General features: G+C 39.3%; 1 protein-coding gene across 1 annotated transcript; it reads left to right on the forward strand.

The window, feature by feature from the left end:
- Positions 1 to 12,418: 12,418 nt before the first annotated feature.
- Positions 12,419 to 13,021, forward strand: LOC150068054 (olfactory receptor 7E24-like). The gene has a single exon (XM_090336800.1). It carries the CDS (start codon positions 12,419 to 12,421, stop codon positions 13,019 to 13,021), a length of 603 nt encoding a protein of 200 aa, XP_090192926.1.
- The last annotated feature ends 355 nt before the right edge of the window (positions 13,022 to 13,376 follow it).

Here is a 13,376-nt window from a genome sequence, read left to right on the forward strand (position 1 = left end):
TAAGTTAAGAACAACAAACACAAAGATAAACCTCTTGTTTCCATATCCTGGAATTCATTTTGCGTATCCTCGTCCTGTATGGCCATATGCACATAGCTTTTGAGCTATTGTGATCCTCAGCTAGGAGAATCCTGGATGTGTACTAGTTCTTGCAAATGAGGGAAACCAGGGAGCTATGATCCTTTAGGTCTGGCTTACTTTACTTAATATTTTCCCAAGTTTTTCCATTTCCTTTTGAATGGGTTGATGCCATTCTTTTTGATGGCAGCATAGAATTCCATTGTGTATAGATACCACATCTTCTTGATCCAATCATGCACTAATGGGCACCTATCTTCGCTATGGTAAATGATGGCATCTGTGTTCCTTATTCTTTTGCATGGTTGTGTTCTTTGTTTATATTGGGGTATTTAGTAAAGTCAGACATATATACTTGTTTCTTTGCCTTTGTTTGTTTAGTGTTAGTTCTAGGCTTAAACTCAGATCCTAGGGATGATTTTCTTTTGCTTAAGTCTAGTAATCTACTACTTGAGCTGCAGCTGGACTTCTGGGCTTTATTTTTCTAATTGGAGATAAAGAGCCGCATGCATTTTTCTACCTGGGCTGACTTTGAATGATGTTCTTTAGATTTCAGGCTCTTGAATCCCTAGGTTACAGTTATAAGCTATCACAGTCCAGTGAGTAGTTGAAAATGTAGACAAGTGGATATATGCATACATGAGAGTTAGAACCACTAGTTAAGCTATTTAAAAACTTTAAAGATCCTTACTACAATGCTCCTGTGCTAGATATTTTTTCCCTCATTTTCCCAATAAGAAGTTGCCCATATGTGTTTTCAAGTATTCATGCATTTTTTTCTTTTACCTCTTCTCAGTTAAACCATAGTGAAAGGAAACCAAATAATGAATCTGAGTTACCTTTAAGTAGCAAAAGTAAAGCATTTTTGTGTGTATGCATGTATATGCCATATCTTGGGAGGATTGAATTCAGGGCCTGGGCACTGTCTCTTTTCTGGGTACCTTCTCACTCAAGGCTGATGCTCTACCATTTGAGCCACAGCTCCACTTCTGTGAATCCTATTCTCAGTTGCTTCCATTCACAAATGGAGCAAGAAAGAGAGGTTCTTACAAATAAACCCTTCGAATGTAACCAAAAGCACTTATGTAAGCCCATAAGCGCTGTCCTGAAAGGTAGGAATTTTAATTAGCTTGCTGTATGTTTTTTTTATCAGATAACAAGAAATTATCTTTCTTGCAGGGCCCTGGTGGTTCACACCTGTAATACTAGCTTTTTACACAATATGCTTGTGATGCAATTTAAAAATTTCAGGCATGTGGAAATTTCAAATTTCTCTTGTGACCCTTCTTGAATTCTTCATCTCAGCTGTGTTGACACTTTTCTTTAGTCACCTTGTCAACGATTTTCTAGTTGTTCTCTGTGGTTTTTGCCCCATGTCAGGAATCTTCTTCTCCGATTATAGAATTATTTCATCCATCATGAGGCTTTTTCTCAGGTGGGAAATACAAAGCCTTCTTCACCTGTGGCTCTCATCTCTCTGTGGTGTGCTTATTTTATGGAAGCGCCACTGGTGTGGGTCAACAGTATCAAAGTCTCCTAAAGACTTGGTGCTATATGATGTGGTCACCCTATTTGAAGCCCTTCATCTACAGCCTGAGGAACAGGGACATCAAGTGTGCTTTATTTAAGCTGGGGGGCAGACTACTCCAATGACACTCACTACCTTTGGTGCACTGTCCAAGGTATTTATTTTTGGCTTCTTATGCTTATCATCCTATATCAAACCTGTGCTTCTCCAGGCCTGCATCCTCATATCTCAGACTACTGAGTAGCTAGGATTACAGGTGTGAACCATCGTTCCTTGCAAGATAGATGTTTGTTCACTCATCTAAGATTCAGAGCTCTGCTGAAGCCACAAACCTCTTGTACCACAACACCACTTCTGGCTTTTGGCTGCCTAGTTGGAAATAAGAGTCTCTTCTTGCCCAGGCTAGCTTTGAACCTTGATCTTCATATCTCAGCCTTCTGAGTAGCTGAGATTACAGGTGTTAAACCACTGGTACTCATTTCTACTTAGTGTTAAATTTGACCTGCCCAGTTCTTCATCACTGCTACTTCTACCATCATTCTTCACATCTTGACTATTCCTCCCATAAAAAATTAATTTGAGGTTTCCCACTTCTGTTATCACAGATACACATTGTCTGTTGTTCTTTTTTGCCAGCCTTGGGGCTTGAACTCAGGGTCTGAGCACTGTCGTTGGGCTTTTTCCTCAAGGCTAGAGCTCTACCACTTGAGCCACAGCACCATTTCTGGCTTTTCTATGTATGTTGTGTTGAGGAGTCAAACTTGGGTCTTCATGCATGCTAGCACTCTACCACTAAAACAAACTCCCAGCCCCTTTGTTCTTTTTTGATTCATCCACCTGCCCTCGCCCCAACTAGCAACCTTCCCATTAAACTTATTTTTGCTAAAATCTGTTTTCCTACTTAGTGTTTAGCTCACCCTTCTTGACATTCATGGAACTTTATCAATTGTTTATTTGTTCCTTATCATCTATATTTGCCTATAATGTGGTCAAATGTAATTGAAGGATTTTGTATTTTGTGCAGGCCTTGGGGCTTGGACTCAGGGAATGGGCACTATTCCTGAGGGTTTTTTTTCTCAAGGCTAGCACTCTGTCACTTGAACCATAGCCCTACTTTCAGACTTATGGTAGTTAATTGGAGATAAGAATCTCACAGACTTTTCTGCCTGGGCTGACATTAAACCATGATCTTCAGATCTCAGATTTCTGGGAAGCTAGCATTACAGGTGTGAATACTGGTGTCTGACTAAGTCATTTTTGATGCTATTAAATGCATTCCCACTTGGGTCTGAAGTGGGAATTCAAAGCGATCTTGACTACCCATTCTGTATGGATCTTCTGTCCAAGGCTCAGTGAACAGTTGTGCTTGCTGTTGGCAAGGGCCTCTGTAATAATTTTGAACCAGGTCAAGAAATATTACTTTGCAACAGTGACTCATGACTTCAATCCTACCTACTCAGGAGGCTGAGATCTGGGGATAATGGTTCAAAGCCAGCCCAAGCAGGAAAGTCTGTGAGTCTCTTATGCCCAATTAACCACTAGAAAACTGGAAGTGGCACTGTGGCTCAAATGGAAGAGTGATATCCTTGAGCAAAACGAGCACAGGGACAGAGCCTAGGCTCCATGACCCACACAAAAAAGAAAGAGAGAGAGAGAGAGAGAGAGAGAGAGAGAGAGAGAGAGAGAGAGAGAGAGAAATTTAAGAACTTGATCCTTACATTCACTATTCATCCATTCAAAAAGAAGCCAAGACTTTAGAGAATGTCTAGCCCTCAAGGATTGATCGATAGCAGAAGTATAATAGCCTCAAATTGGAAATAATCCAAAATGTCCATTAACTGATGACTAGATAGGCAAAACAAGAAATATTTATACAATAGGGTATTATTCAAAGGGGTGACTTACTTGATAGATGAATCATACATTGATAAATTATGTCCATAAACAATAAAAAAGGAGCCTGGAGTTTGGCCTAGTGGTAGAGTGCCTGCCTAGCATGCACAAAGACCCAGGTTTGATTCTCTGTACCAGATACATAGAAAAAGCCAGAAGTGGTGCTTTGGGTCAAGTGGTAGAGCTTTAGCCTTGAGAAAGCTCGAGATAAGCTCTGAGTTCAAGCGCCAGGACTGGTAAAATAAAACAAAAAACAATAAAAAGTATTCCTTTATCTAAGCACGAGTGGTGGTTTATGTCTGTAACCTGCTACTCAAAAATGCTGAGATCTGAGCTTCACAGATGGAAGCCAGCCCAGGAGAGGAGAGTCCATACGACTCTCATCTCCAGTTAGCCAGCAAAAGAAATAGAGACCTGTCTCAAGTTTTAGAGCACTAGCCTTGAGCAAAAATGTTCAAGGACAGCACACAGGTCCTGAGTTCAAGCTTCAGGATTGGAACACACACACACACACACACACACACACACACACACACACACACACACACACTGCACCCCCATAATGTGCATAACATGAAACACATGCATTGCTGTATGGTTTCTTTGGGGGTATTGCCTCATTTTTGGCACGGGGGGGATTTGCTTTTACTTTATATTCTACTTTCTGCACGGATTCTTCATTCCTCAAATTCATTCACATTTTGTCTTCCTACTTCCAGGATGCTAGCACCTGTGTGAGCTGCACCGCCAAAGTCATTAAAGACATTTCTAGTCCTCAATATGCTTGATGGCTCAGTAGCAGAGCCAGAGGAACTGTGGTTGCTCATTGTAAGATGGTGATGATGGGTTATTTCTCATACAGTTCATTTTTGGTACAAATGGGATCCTGAAAGTCAAGGCTGTTGAGACTTCCTGTAACACTAATATGTCACTCAGGGAGAAACTTCTATTTTGAAATTTTTTTTTGCCAGTCCTGGGCTTGAGCTCAGGGCCTGAGCACTGTCCTTGGACTTTCTCAAGGCTAGAGCTCTACCACTTGAGCCTCAGCACCACTTCCGGCTTTTATCTATATGAGGTACTGAGGAATTGAACCCGGGTCTTCATGCTTGCTAGGCAAGCACTTTAACCACTAGGCCAATCTCCCAGCCCCTGAAATTAAAATCTTTAAAAAATTTTTGTGCCAGTCCTGAGGCTTGAACTCAGGGATTGGGCACCTTGAGCTATTTTGCTCTGCCAGTTGTGCTAGATCTCCATTTCCAGTTTTTGTTTTGTTTGTTTGTTTTTGGTGGCTAAATTGGAGAAAAGAGTCTCATGGGATTTCCTTCCTGGGCTGGCTTTGAACTGCCACCCTCAGATCTTAGCTTCCTCAGTAGCTAGGATGACAGGAGTGAGCCATTGGCACTCAGTCTGAAATTAAAATCTTTTAATGGGAGACAGCAATTAGTGAAGTTTGATAAACAGTCATGGGAAACTTCTTTTTTAGAATGAGAAAGGTGATTAAAAATCTCCAGGGCACTGATCATATTAACTAAAAATGATCAAATATAGTATATAAAGAAAAAAATAGAGAAAACAAATGTATCTGTCTTTAGAGATAGGTGGCTGGCAAGACATTTATTCTGTCTCCCCGTTAAAGTAAAGAACAATTAAATGAAGGAGTTGCTCTGAAAATTCTTTTCTCAAGGTCTTGGAAATATCCCCAAAGAAAACATGGGGACTCTTACCGCTTAGGGATTACCTAAGGGGGATATCTCCTTGAGCTTTCTTGTTTTTTTTTTTTTGGAAAAAGTTACTGGGGGAAAGGAGACATGTCAGACAGGGTTCTATGATGCAGTCTGAAAGTGATGTGTCTTATAATTGCAAGAGCTTATTTAGAAGTAAATTAAAATTGAATGGAAGCAATAGGGACCCAATAAAGGTCCAAAGTTTCTAAAGTATCTTCTCCAAATTAGCAAAACCAGCCTCCCTGGGTGCTTATTAAACACGAGAATTCTTGGCTCCTTTCACAGATCTTTTAAGTCTGAAACTCCTGGAGTCAGACTCAGATTTTTAATGAGCTCTTAAAGTCATTTCTGCATGGTTGAAGTTTGGGAACGTGTGGCTCTAAGGGGTTTGTTAGCATGAGTAACTTTAACGAACAACGGGAGACCCACAGAGGACTGCCCTTTTCAGATTTCAGGGCTCTCTGCCTCCTTCCAAATGCTCATGGGTACATCTGAAGAAAGAATGATGTGTTCATTTTGGAATTCATTAAAAATAGTCTGCATTTTTTCTTTTGGGAACACTGCACTTTTTCCGTATATTTTTTATTGTAATTAATAGAAGGGTTACATTGTATTCATCAAATAGAAAGTGCATTACTTCACAAATATTGATACCCTTTCTCATGTCCTGTTTCCCATTTCCCTCCCCTCTCCCCCCTCACAACTTGATTTCCCCCCTTCCCTCTCCTATTTCAAATAACCAATTAAGCATATATAAGATATATGAGATAACAAGGTGAAGTATTGTAACAATATGAGATAACCAAGGGACAGTAAAAGAGATGAGATGAGAGATAACATAGTACATCAAGGACAACAATCACTCATTATATTGCTTTTGTTTCCTTATCTTGGAGGTCCTTACATTTAGTGTTGTACTATTTGGCCTAATGTCTCTAGATTTTGTTCTATTTTAAATCCCTGCTAAGAGAGTCCTAGGTTCCTACTGATTATGACAAATGAGGGAGACTTTTGGGCCTATGTTCCTTTGAGTCTGGCTTACTTCACTTAATATGATTTTTTCTAAGTCTTTCCATTTCCTTACAAATGGGGCGATGTCATTCTTTCTGACAGCAGCATAGTATTCAATTAACACTGCATTTTCTTAAAACCACCATTTCTTAATGTTTCTATGTTCAGTGGAATGTTATTCCTCATATGAAAATCTAATTATTTATCTTATTTTTTATTGGAGTTTCTTAACATTAATTTTTACATCATATTTCAAATGACATATTTAACAAATAAATATTCAAGAAGTGAATCTCTATTAATCACTGGCACTTACATTTTAGAACATAATTAAAATTAGGCTGAGGGGTTGTATGTCATAGATACATATTTGCCAATCCTGGGACTTGAACTCAGGGCTTTGTCACAGTCTTTGGACATTCAAGGCTAATGCTCTGCCACTTGAGCCACAGCGCTATTTCCAGCTTTTTCTGTGTATGTGGTACTGAGGAATTGAACCCAGGTCTCCATGTATGCTAGGTGAGCACTCTACCATTAGTCTGTGCTCTGGCCCCAATTATTTATCATTTTAAAGGGGCATCTTGATCTTTTCCATTTGAGTGTCTACATGCATGCTTCTCCCTTCTCATGCACATTGGCAACTGCTGGTGACATTAAAAATTACAGACAATAGCTGGGAGTTTGGCCTAGTGATAGAGTGCTTGCCTAGCATGCACAAAGACCCAGGTTTGATTCCTCGGTACCACATCCATAGAAAAAATTCAGAAGTGGTACTGAGGCTCAGGTGGTAGAGCTCTAGCACTGAGAAAGTCCAAGGACAGGGTTCAGGCCCTGAGTTCAAGCTGAGGACTGGCAAAAAAATGAGATGTAAATTTTGATTTCTATTGTACTGAAGTAGATATATTTACCTGAACACTTAATGCATATTTATTTATTTTTTGTTTGTTAATGCATATTTATATCTTAAGAGTGATGCACATTTAAATTCCTGGGAGAAATTGGTCAGGTGTGGGGCTTGAACTCACAGCCTGGGTACTGTTCCTGAGCTTTTGTGTGCAAGGCTAGCACTCTACCACTTTGAGTCACAGCACTGCTTCCAGTTTTCTGGTGGTTAATTGGGGATAAGCCTCATGGACTTTTCTTCCTGGGCTCATGATTTTTTTCTTATATTTTCTTTAATAATATAAGATGGGGCCAGGAGTATGGCCAAGTGGTAGAGTGCTTGCCTAGCATGCACAAAGCCCTGGGTTCGATTCCTTGGTTCACATACACAGATAAAAACTGGAAGTGGTGCTGTGGCACAAGTGGTACAGTGCTAGCCTTGAGAAAGCTCAAGGAGGATACCCGTGCCCTGAATTCAAGACCCAGGACTGACAAAAAACAAAACAGAACAAAACAATACAACAACCCCAAATCCCCAATATAAGATGGTCTTACCATTCTACTCAGCTTTATTTTCTTTATATTTATTTTAGCATTTAAAGCACTATGTTATATATGGAATATATAGTGCATGTTATAATTAGATCATATACTTTATTATATTTATATTATAAAACATAAATTATATAACAGAATCATTTGTATGTGATAAATGCAATTTTATTAACATTTTATATTAAAATAATTTCATTACTTTTAATACAGATATGCTATAGAACATTATACATTATATCTATAGACTATAAATTCCTATGTAATGCATACCATAGATCATATAATATACACTATGTGTTATACTGCATATATTATATACATTATACATTATATTCTATAAATCATGCATGATGTATTATATGTTATTTACCAGGTATGAATATAAATGTGAGCCATTGGGGCTTAGCATGTTGTCTTTTCAAGGAAGAGTCAGGACAAGATGTCTCTATGAATGAGAAGAATCAGTAAAGACAGAAAAGAAAATGGATCTCCTTTTCACCAAGATGGCACTGAACATGAAGAAGGGAGCTCCTGCCCTTTCTAAAGCTGAAGCCAAGGAAGGAAAAGGCATTGAAGGCAAGAAGGCAGTGCTGAAAGGTGTCCAAGCCACAAAAAAAGAAGATACACACTTCACCCACTTTCAGGCTGCTGGGGAGACCGCACAAATATCCCTGGAAGAGTGCTCTGAGGAAAATAATTGTATGCAACTATCAGGTGACCTTGACCACTGAGTCATCCGTGAAGACGATAGAAAACAATAACACATTTGTGTTCACTCTGGATGTCAAGGCCAACAAGCATCAAATCAAGCAGACTGCGAGAAGCTCTGTGACATTGATGTGGCTAAGGTCAATACCCTGATCAGATCTGACAGAGAGAAGACATAGGTGCGACTGGTTCCTGATTATGATGCTTTAGATGTTGCCAACAAAATTGAAATCATCTAAACTGCATCCAGCTGGCTAATTATAAATGTACAACTTTTTCCCACTTAAAAAGGAAAGAAAGAAAGAAAAGAAAATGGAGGTGTGGTTCAAGTGCTAAACACTAGCCTTGAGCAGAAAAGCTCAGGGACAGAGCCCAGGCTCTGAGTTTAAGCCCAGGGCCAGCTCAAAAAGAAAAATAAATAAACAAACAAACCAAAAAGGAAAACAGGAAAGTCTATTCTGTGGGGAAAGAAAGAGAGGAAAACCAGTGGGAATCACAAAAGAGGAAGACAGCAGAAAAGCCTATATAGAGAGAATTAAAAAATATACAGATACCCTGCTTTCATCAAAAGAAATGTAATCAATTATAATAGATATAGATATAGGATATAGATTAATCAATAACAAATATATACAATCCTCTATTATTATGTAGCATTGCATATCATGCATTGTATATTATTATTATTAGTATTTTTAGCCTTAAGAGGATGTCCAAAGATCTTGACTTCAACAAGTCAGTGTATGAGAACAAAGCATCTCTTCCCATGCCACCACTTCCAGTTTTTTCTTCCATCTCTGCCAACTCTATGGCATCCCCTCAGGTTACCTGGTTCCATTTTCACATCTGTACCTTGCAATTATGACTGCTTCCATTTATTTGCCTAACCTTGACCTCCCCCACCCTGACAAAACATGTTTCAGCTTCTTGCTATTCCTTTTGTCAGGAGGCTACTCAGGAAATCTGTGGATCATGTTTTGAAGGCAGCTGGGGCAAAAAAGTTTGTAAGATTCTTATAGCCAAAGAACTACCAAAAGCAGGAAGTGGAGGTGTGGCTCAATTGGTATCCTTGAGTGAAAAAGCTCAGGGATAGCACCCAGACCCCAAGTTCAAGCTCCAGGACTGGCATATGGAAAATGAAGCTTGTTTTAGCTTTACACCTGCATTCAGGTATCTAAATTAGTGCTATCTGGGGCTAATTACCAACAATTTCAGTGTGTATTAACTAAAGTTTTGCTTCTTTTTACTTCTGTTTTCCACTTAATATGTAGGGAAACGTCATGTTAAATAGGAAAATGGTATTGTTCCCATCTAAACAAAAAGTGGAGTGAACTCTGTACATACGATAGGTTTTACAGGTGATAGAATGAATGTAAGATTCATGAACAGAATTTTACTCATATATACCTTTTTTTCTTTTTTGCTGGACCTGGGGCTTGCTTTCAGGACCTGGATGCTCTCCTTGTGTTGTTTTACTCAAGCCTAGAGACCTACCACTTGAGACACAGCTCTGTTTTCAGAGCTTTGGTAGTTAATTGGAGAGAAGAGTCTCATAGATTTTCTTGTTTGGGCTAAGTTTGAATTTCAGTCCTTAGATCTCAGCCTCTGGAGAAGCTAGGATTACAGCATGAGCTCCTGGCACTCAGCTTAGATTGGTTCTAAAGTTTGAGAATTTGAGCCACTCAGTTCCTCTGTGAGCTTCAGATATCTCAAGGCCAAACTGAGTGCAATATATTTATAACTCCAATGTCATTCAATGATTATATAAAATTGTATCACAAACAATTCCCGTAATAGTTCACTCTCAATGGTCCATCCTATTGATGTAGACAACTAGCTTCTTTTTTTTTATTTGTGCCAGCACTCAGGGGCTGGGCTTTGTCCAAGTGGGCATTCTACCACTTGTGCCACAGCTCCAATTCCAGCTTCTCAGTGGTTATTTGGAGATAAGAATATCATGGAATTTCCTGTCCAGGCTGGGTTTGAACTGCAGTCCTCAAATCTCACCCTTCTGAATAACTAGAATTATAGATGTGAGCCACCAGTGCCTGGCAATAACTAGCTTTTCCATGTGCATTCATTCCAGGTGCTGGTGGTTTACACCTGTAATCCTAGCTACTCCGGAGGCTGAGATTTGAGTATCTTGATTTAAGGTCAGCTTGGGCAGAAAAATCCATGAGACTTTTATCTTTAATTAATGAGTAAAAAACCAGAAGTGGAGTTGTGGCTGAAGTGATAAAGTCCTTGCTTTGAGCAAGAAAGACAAGTGAGAGCACGAGGCTCTAAATTTAAGCTCTAGTACAGGAATACATAAAAGGTGTTCATTGGCTGGGAGTTTGGCCTAGTGGTAGAGTGCTTGCCCAGCATGCATGAAGACCTGGGTTCAATTCCTCGGTACCACATACATAGAAAAAAAGCTGGAAGTGGTGTTGTGGCTCAAGTGGTATTTCTCTAGCTTTGAGAATAGTCCAAGGACAGTGCCCAGGCCCTGAGTTCAAGCCCCACGACTAGCAAAAAAATGTGTTCCTAGAATTCACGAATTAAAGCTTGTGTGATCTTCAGTATGCCAGCAAATGTGTTGTAGTTAGATTGCTTCTCAGAAGTGTGTGGTACCCGGAGCATTTTACTGAAATCCTGGACCACACAGAGTCGAATGTTCTAAATCAGAATTTAGTTCATAGTAACATATAGTAGGGAAAACTGTCATTATTAAAAAATGATAACTAGGAGCCAGGTACCCTTGTCAGTAGTCATAGCTACTCAGGAGGCTGAGATGTAAGAATCAACATTCAAAGTTCAGGCAGAAAAGTCTATGAGATTCTTTTTTTTCATATATTTTTATTGTAATTAATAGAAGGGTTACATTATATTCACCAGATAGAAAGTGCATTACTTCACATACATTGATACTCTTTCTCATGTCTTGGTTCCCATTTCCCTTCTCCCACCCCCGCCCCCATCTTGGTTTCCCCCCTTCCCTATCTGACTTCAAATAACCAAATACACATATGTACAATATATCAGACAACCAGGTGAAATACTGTAACAATATGAGATAGCTAAGGGACTGCAAAAGAGATGAGAGATAACAGTACATTCAGGACAACAATCACTCATTATATGGCTTTTGTTTCTATATCCTGGAGGTCTTTCATTTAGCATCATGGCCTTACATATCTAGGTTTTGTTCTATTGTAGATCTCTGCTAGGAAAGTCCAAGGTTTCTACTGATTATGACAAATGAGGGAAACCATTGAGCCTATGTTTCTTTGAATCTGGATTACTTAACTTAATATGATTTTTTCTAAGTCTTTCCATTTCCTTACAAATGGGGCGATGTAATTCTTTCTGACAGCAGCATAGAATTCCATTGTGTATAAATACCACATCTTGTTGATCCACTCATCAACTGAGGAGTCCATGAGATTCTTATCTCCAATGTATTACCAAAGTAGTTAGAAGCAGAGCTGTGGCTCAAATGTTAAAGTACTAGAGTTGAATAAAAGAACTCAGGGACAGTGTCCATGCCCTGAGTTCAAGCTCTAGGACAAGGCAATATATATATATATACATATATATATATATAAATTCATGGAGAACTCAATAAATAGGCTTGTAGTTCAAAGCTATTTTTCAGCATCATCTCAGTTATAAACTGAGCAGACTGGATTTCTAATGGTGATCAGTTTTTAGTGTACTCAGCTGGGGGAAAATAACAGAATGGATAATATCCACATTGTGTAGGAATTTAGTAAATACAAATATAGTTATCACCATCATTATCATCATCTGTTGACCTATTAAGTAGGGCATTTCATTTAGCTACCTGAACCCTAGTCGTGCTTAACCTCAAGGGTTGAGAGACCTTGGGGTCTTTAATCTTGTTTATTTGAGTCTCCCCTTTCCTTTTTTTGATTAATCTTGCCAAGGGTCTGTCAGTTTTGTTGACTCTTTCAAAGAACCAACTTTTTGATTTATCAATTTTTTGTATAATAGATCTTATTATACACAGATGTGTCTTGTTATCATTTTTGGCTGCATGGATGACATGCTTCTGACAGTGATGGCCTACGACAGGTACGTGGCCATCTGGCACCCCTTATATTACTCTGTCCTCATGAACCCTCGGTTCTGTATCTTTCTGGTTCTGGCCTCATTTTGTGTTAGTCTCTTGGACTCCCAGTTGCATAATTTGTTCGTGTTCCAGTTTACTTACATCAAACAAGTAGAAATTTCAGGCTTCTGTTGTGCGCCTGCACAGATCCTTCATCTGGACTGTTCTGACACTGTTGCCAAAAGCCTACTCACCTATTTGGTTGCTGCCCTATTTGGCTTTCTACCCATTTCAGGAATCCTACTTTCTTACTGTAAGATAACATCCTCTATTTTGCAAATCACATCATCTGGGGGGAAGTCCAAAGCTTCCTCTACATGTGGGGCTCACCTGTCGGTCGTCTGTCTATTTTATGGAACAGCTGTTGGTATGTATCTGGAGTCAGTTGTATTCCATTCTTTCAAAGAGGGGAAAGTGGCCTCGGTGATGTACACTGTGGTCACCCCTATGTTGAACCCCTTCATCTACAACCTGAGGAACAAAGATATTAAAGCCACCATAAGGAAACTCTACAGTGGAAGACTCTAGAAAAGTAATTCCTATGCAGGTAGGAAAATATCCCAGCAGTCAATACAGAAGGCTATATATAATACACCTCGAATGCTGGGACAGTCTTGGGAAGGAGAGTGGAATGGAGGACAAGACAGAAAGCTGTCTGCCTCTTGGGAGGAAAACATGTCATCAGAAAAACCTGAAATAAAAGGAGAGCTGTTGTGGTAAAAGCAGTGTAAGAAGATCCAGAGAACATCCAAACTCTCCTGTCCTCTTATTGATCACCAAATAGAAAATGATAAAAAGAAACCATGAAATCACTTACAGGAGGGCCTTGTTGATGCAGGGAAGAGTCATTCTTGTCTCATTCGAATTCCAAAGTATAAAGGGG

This window comes from Megascapheus bottae, chromosome 1 (assembly GCF_031878675.1).
Source record: "Megascapheus bottae isolate mThoBot1 chromosome 1, mThoBot2.hap1, whole genome shotgun sequence".
Lineage (NCBI taxonomy): Eukaryota > Metazoa > Chordata > Mammalia > Rodentia > Geomyidae > Megascapheus > Megascapheus bottae.

Coding starts and splice junctions, on each gene's coding strand:
- LOC150068054 (XM_090336800.1), top strand. CDS start 12,419: ATGGATGACATGCTTCTGACAGTGATGGCCTACGACAGGTACGTGGCC.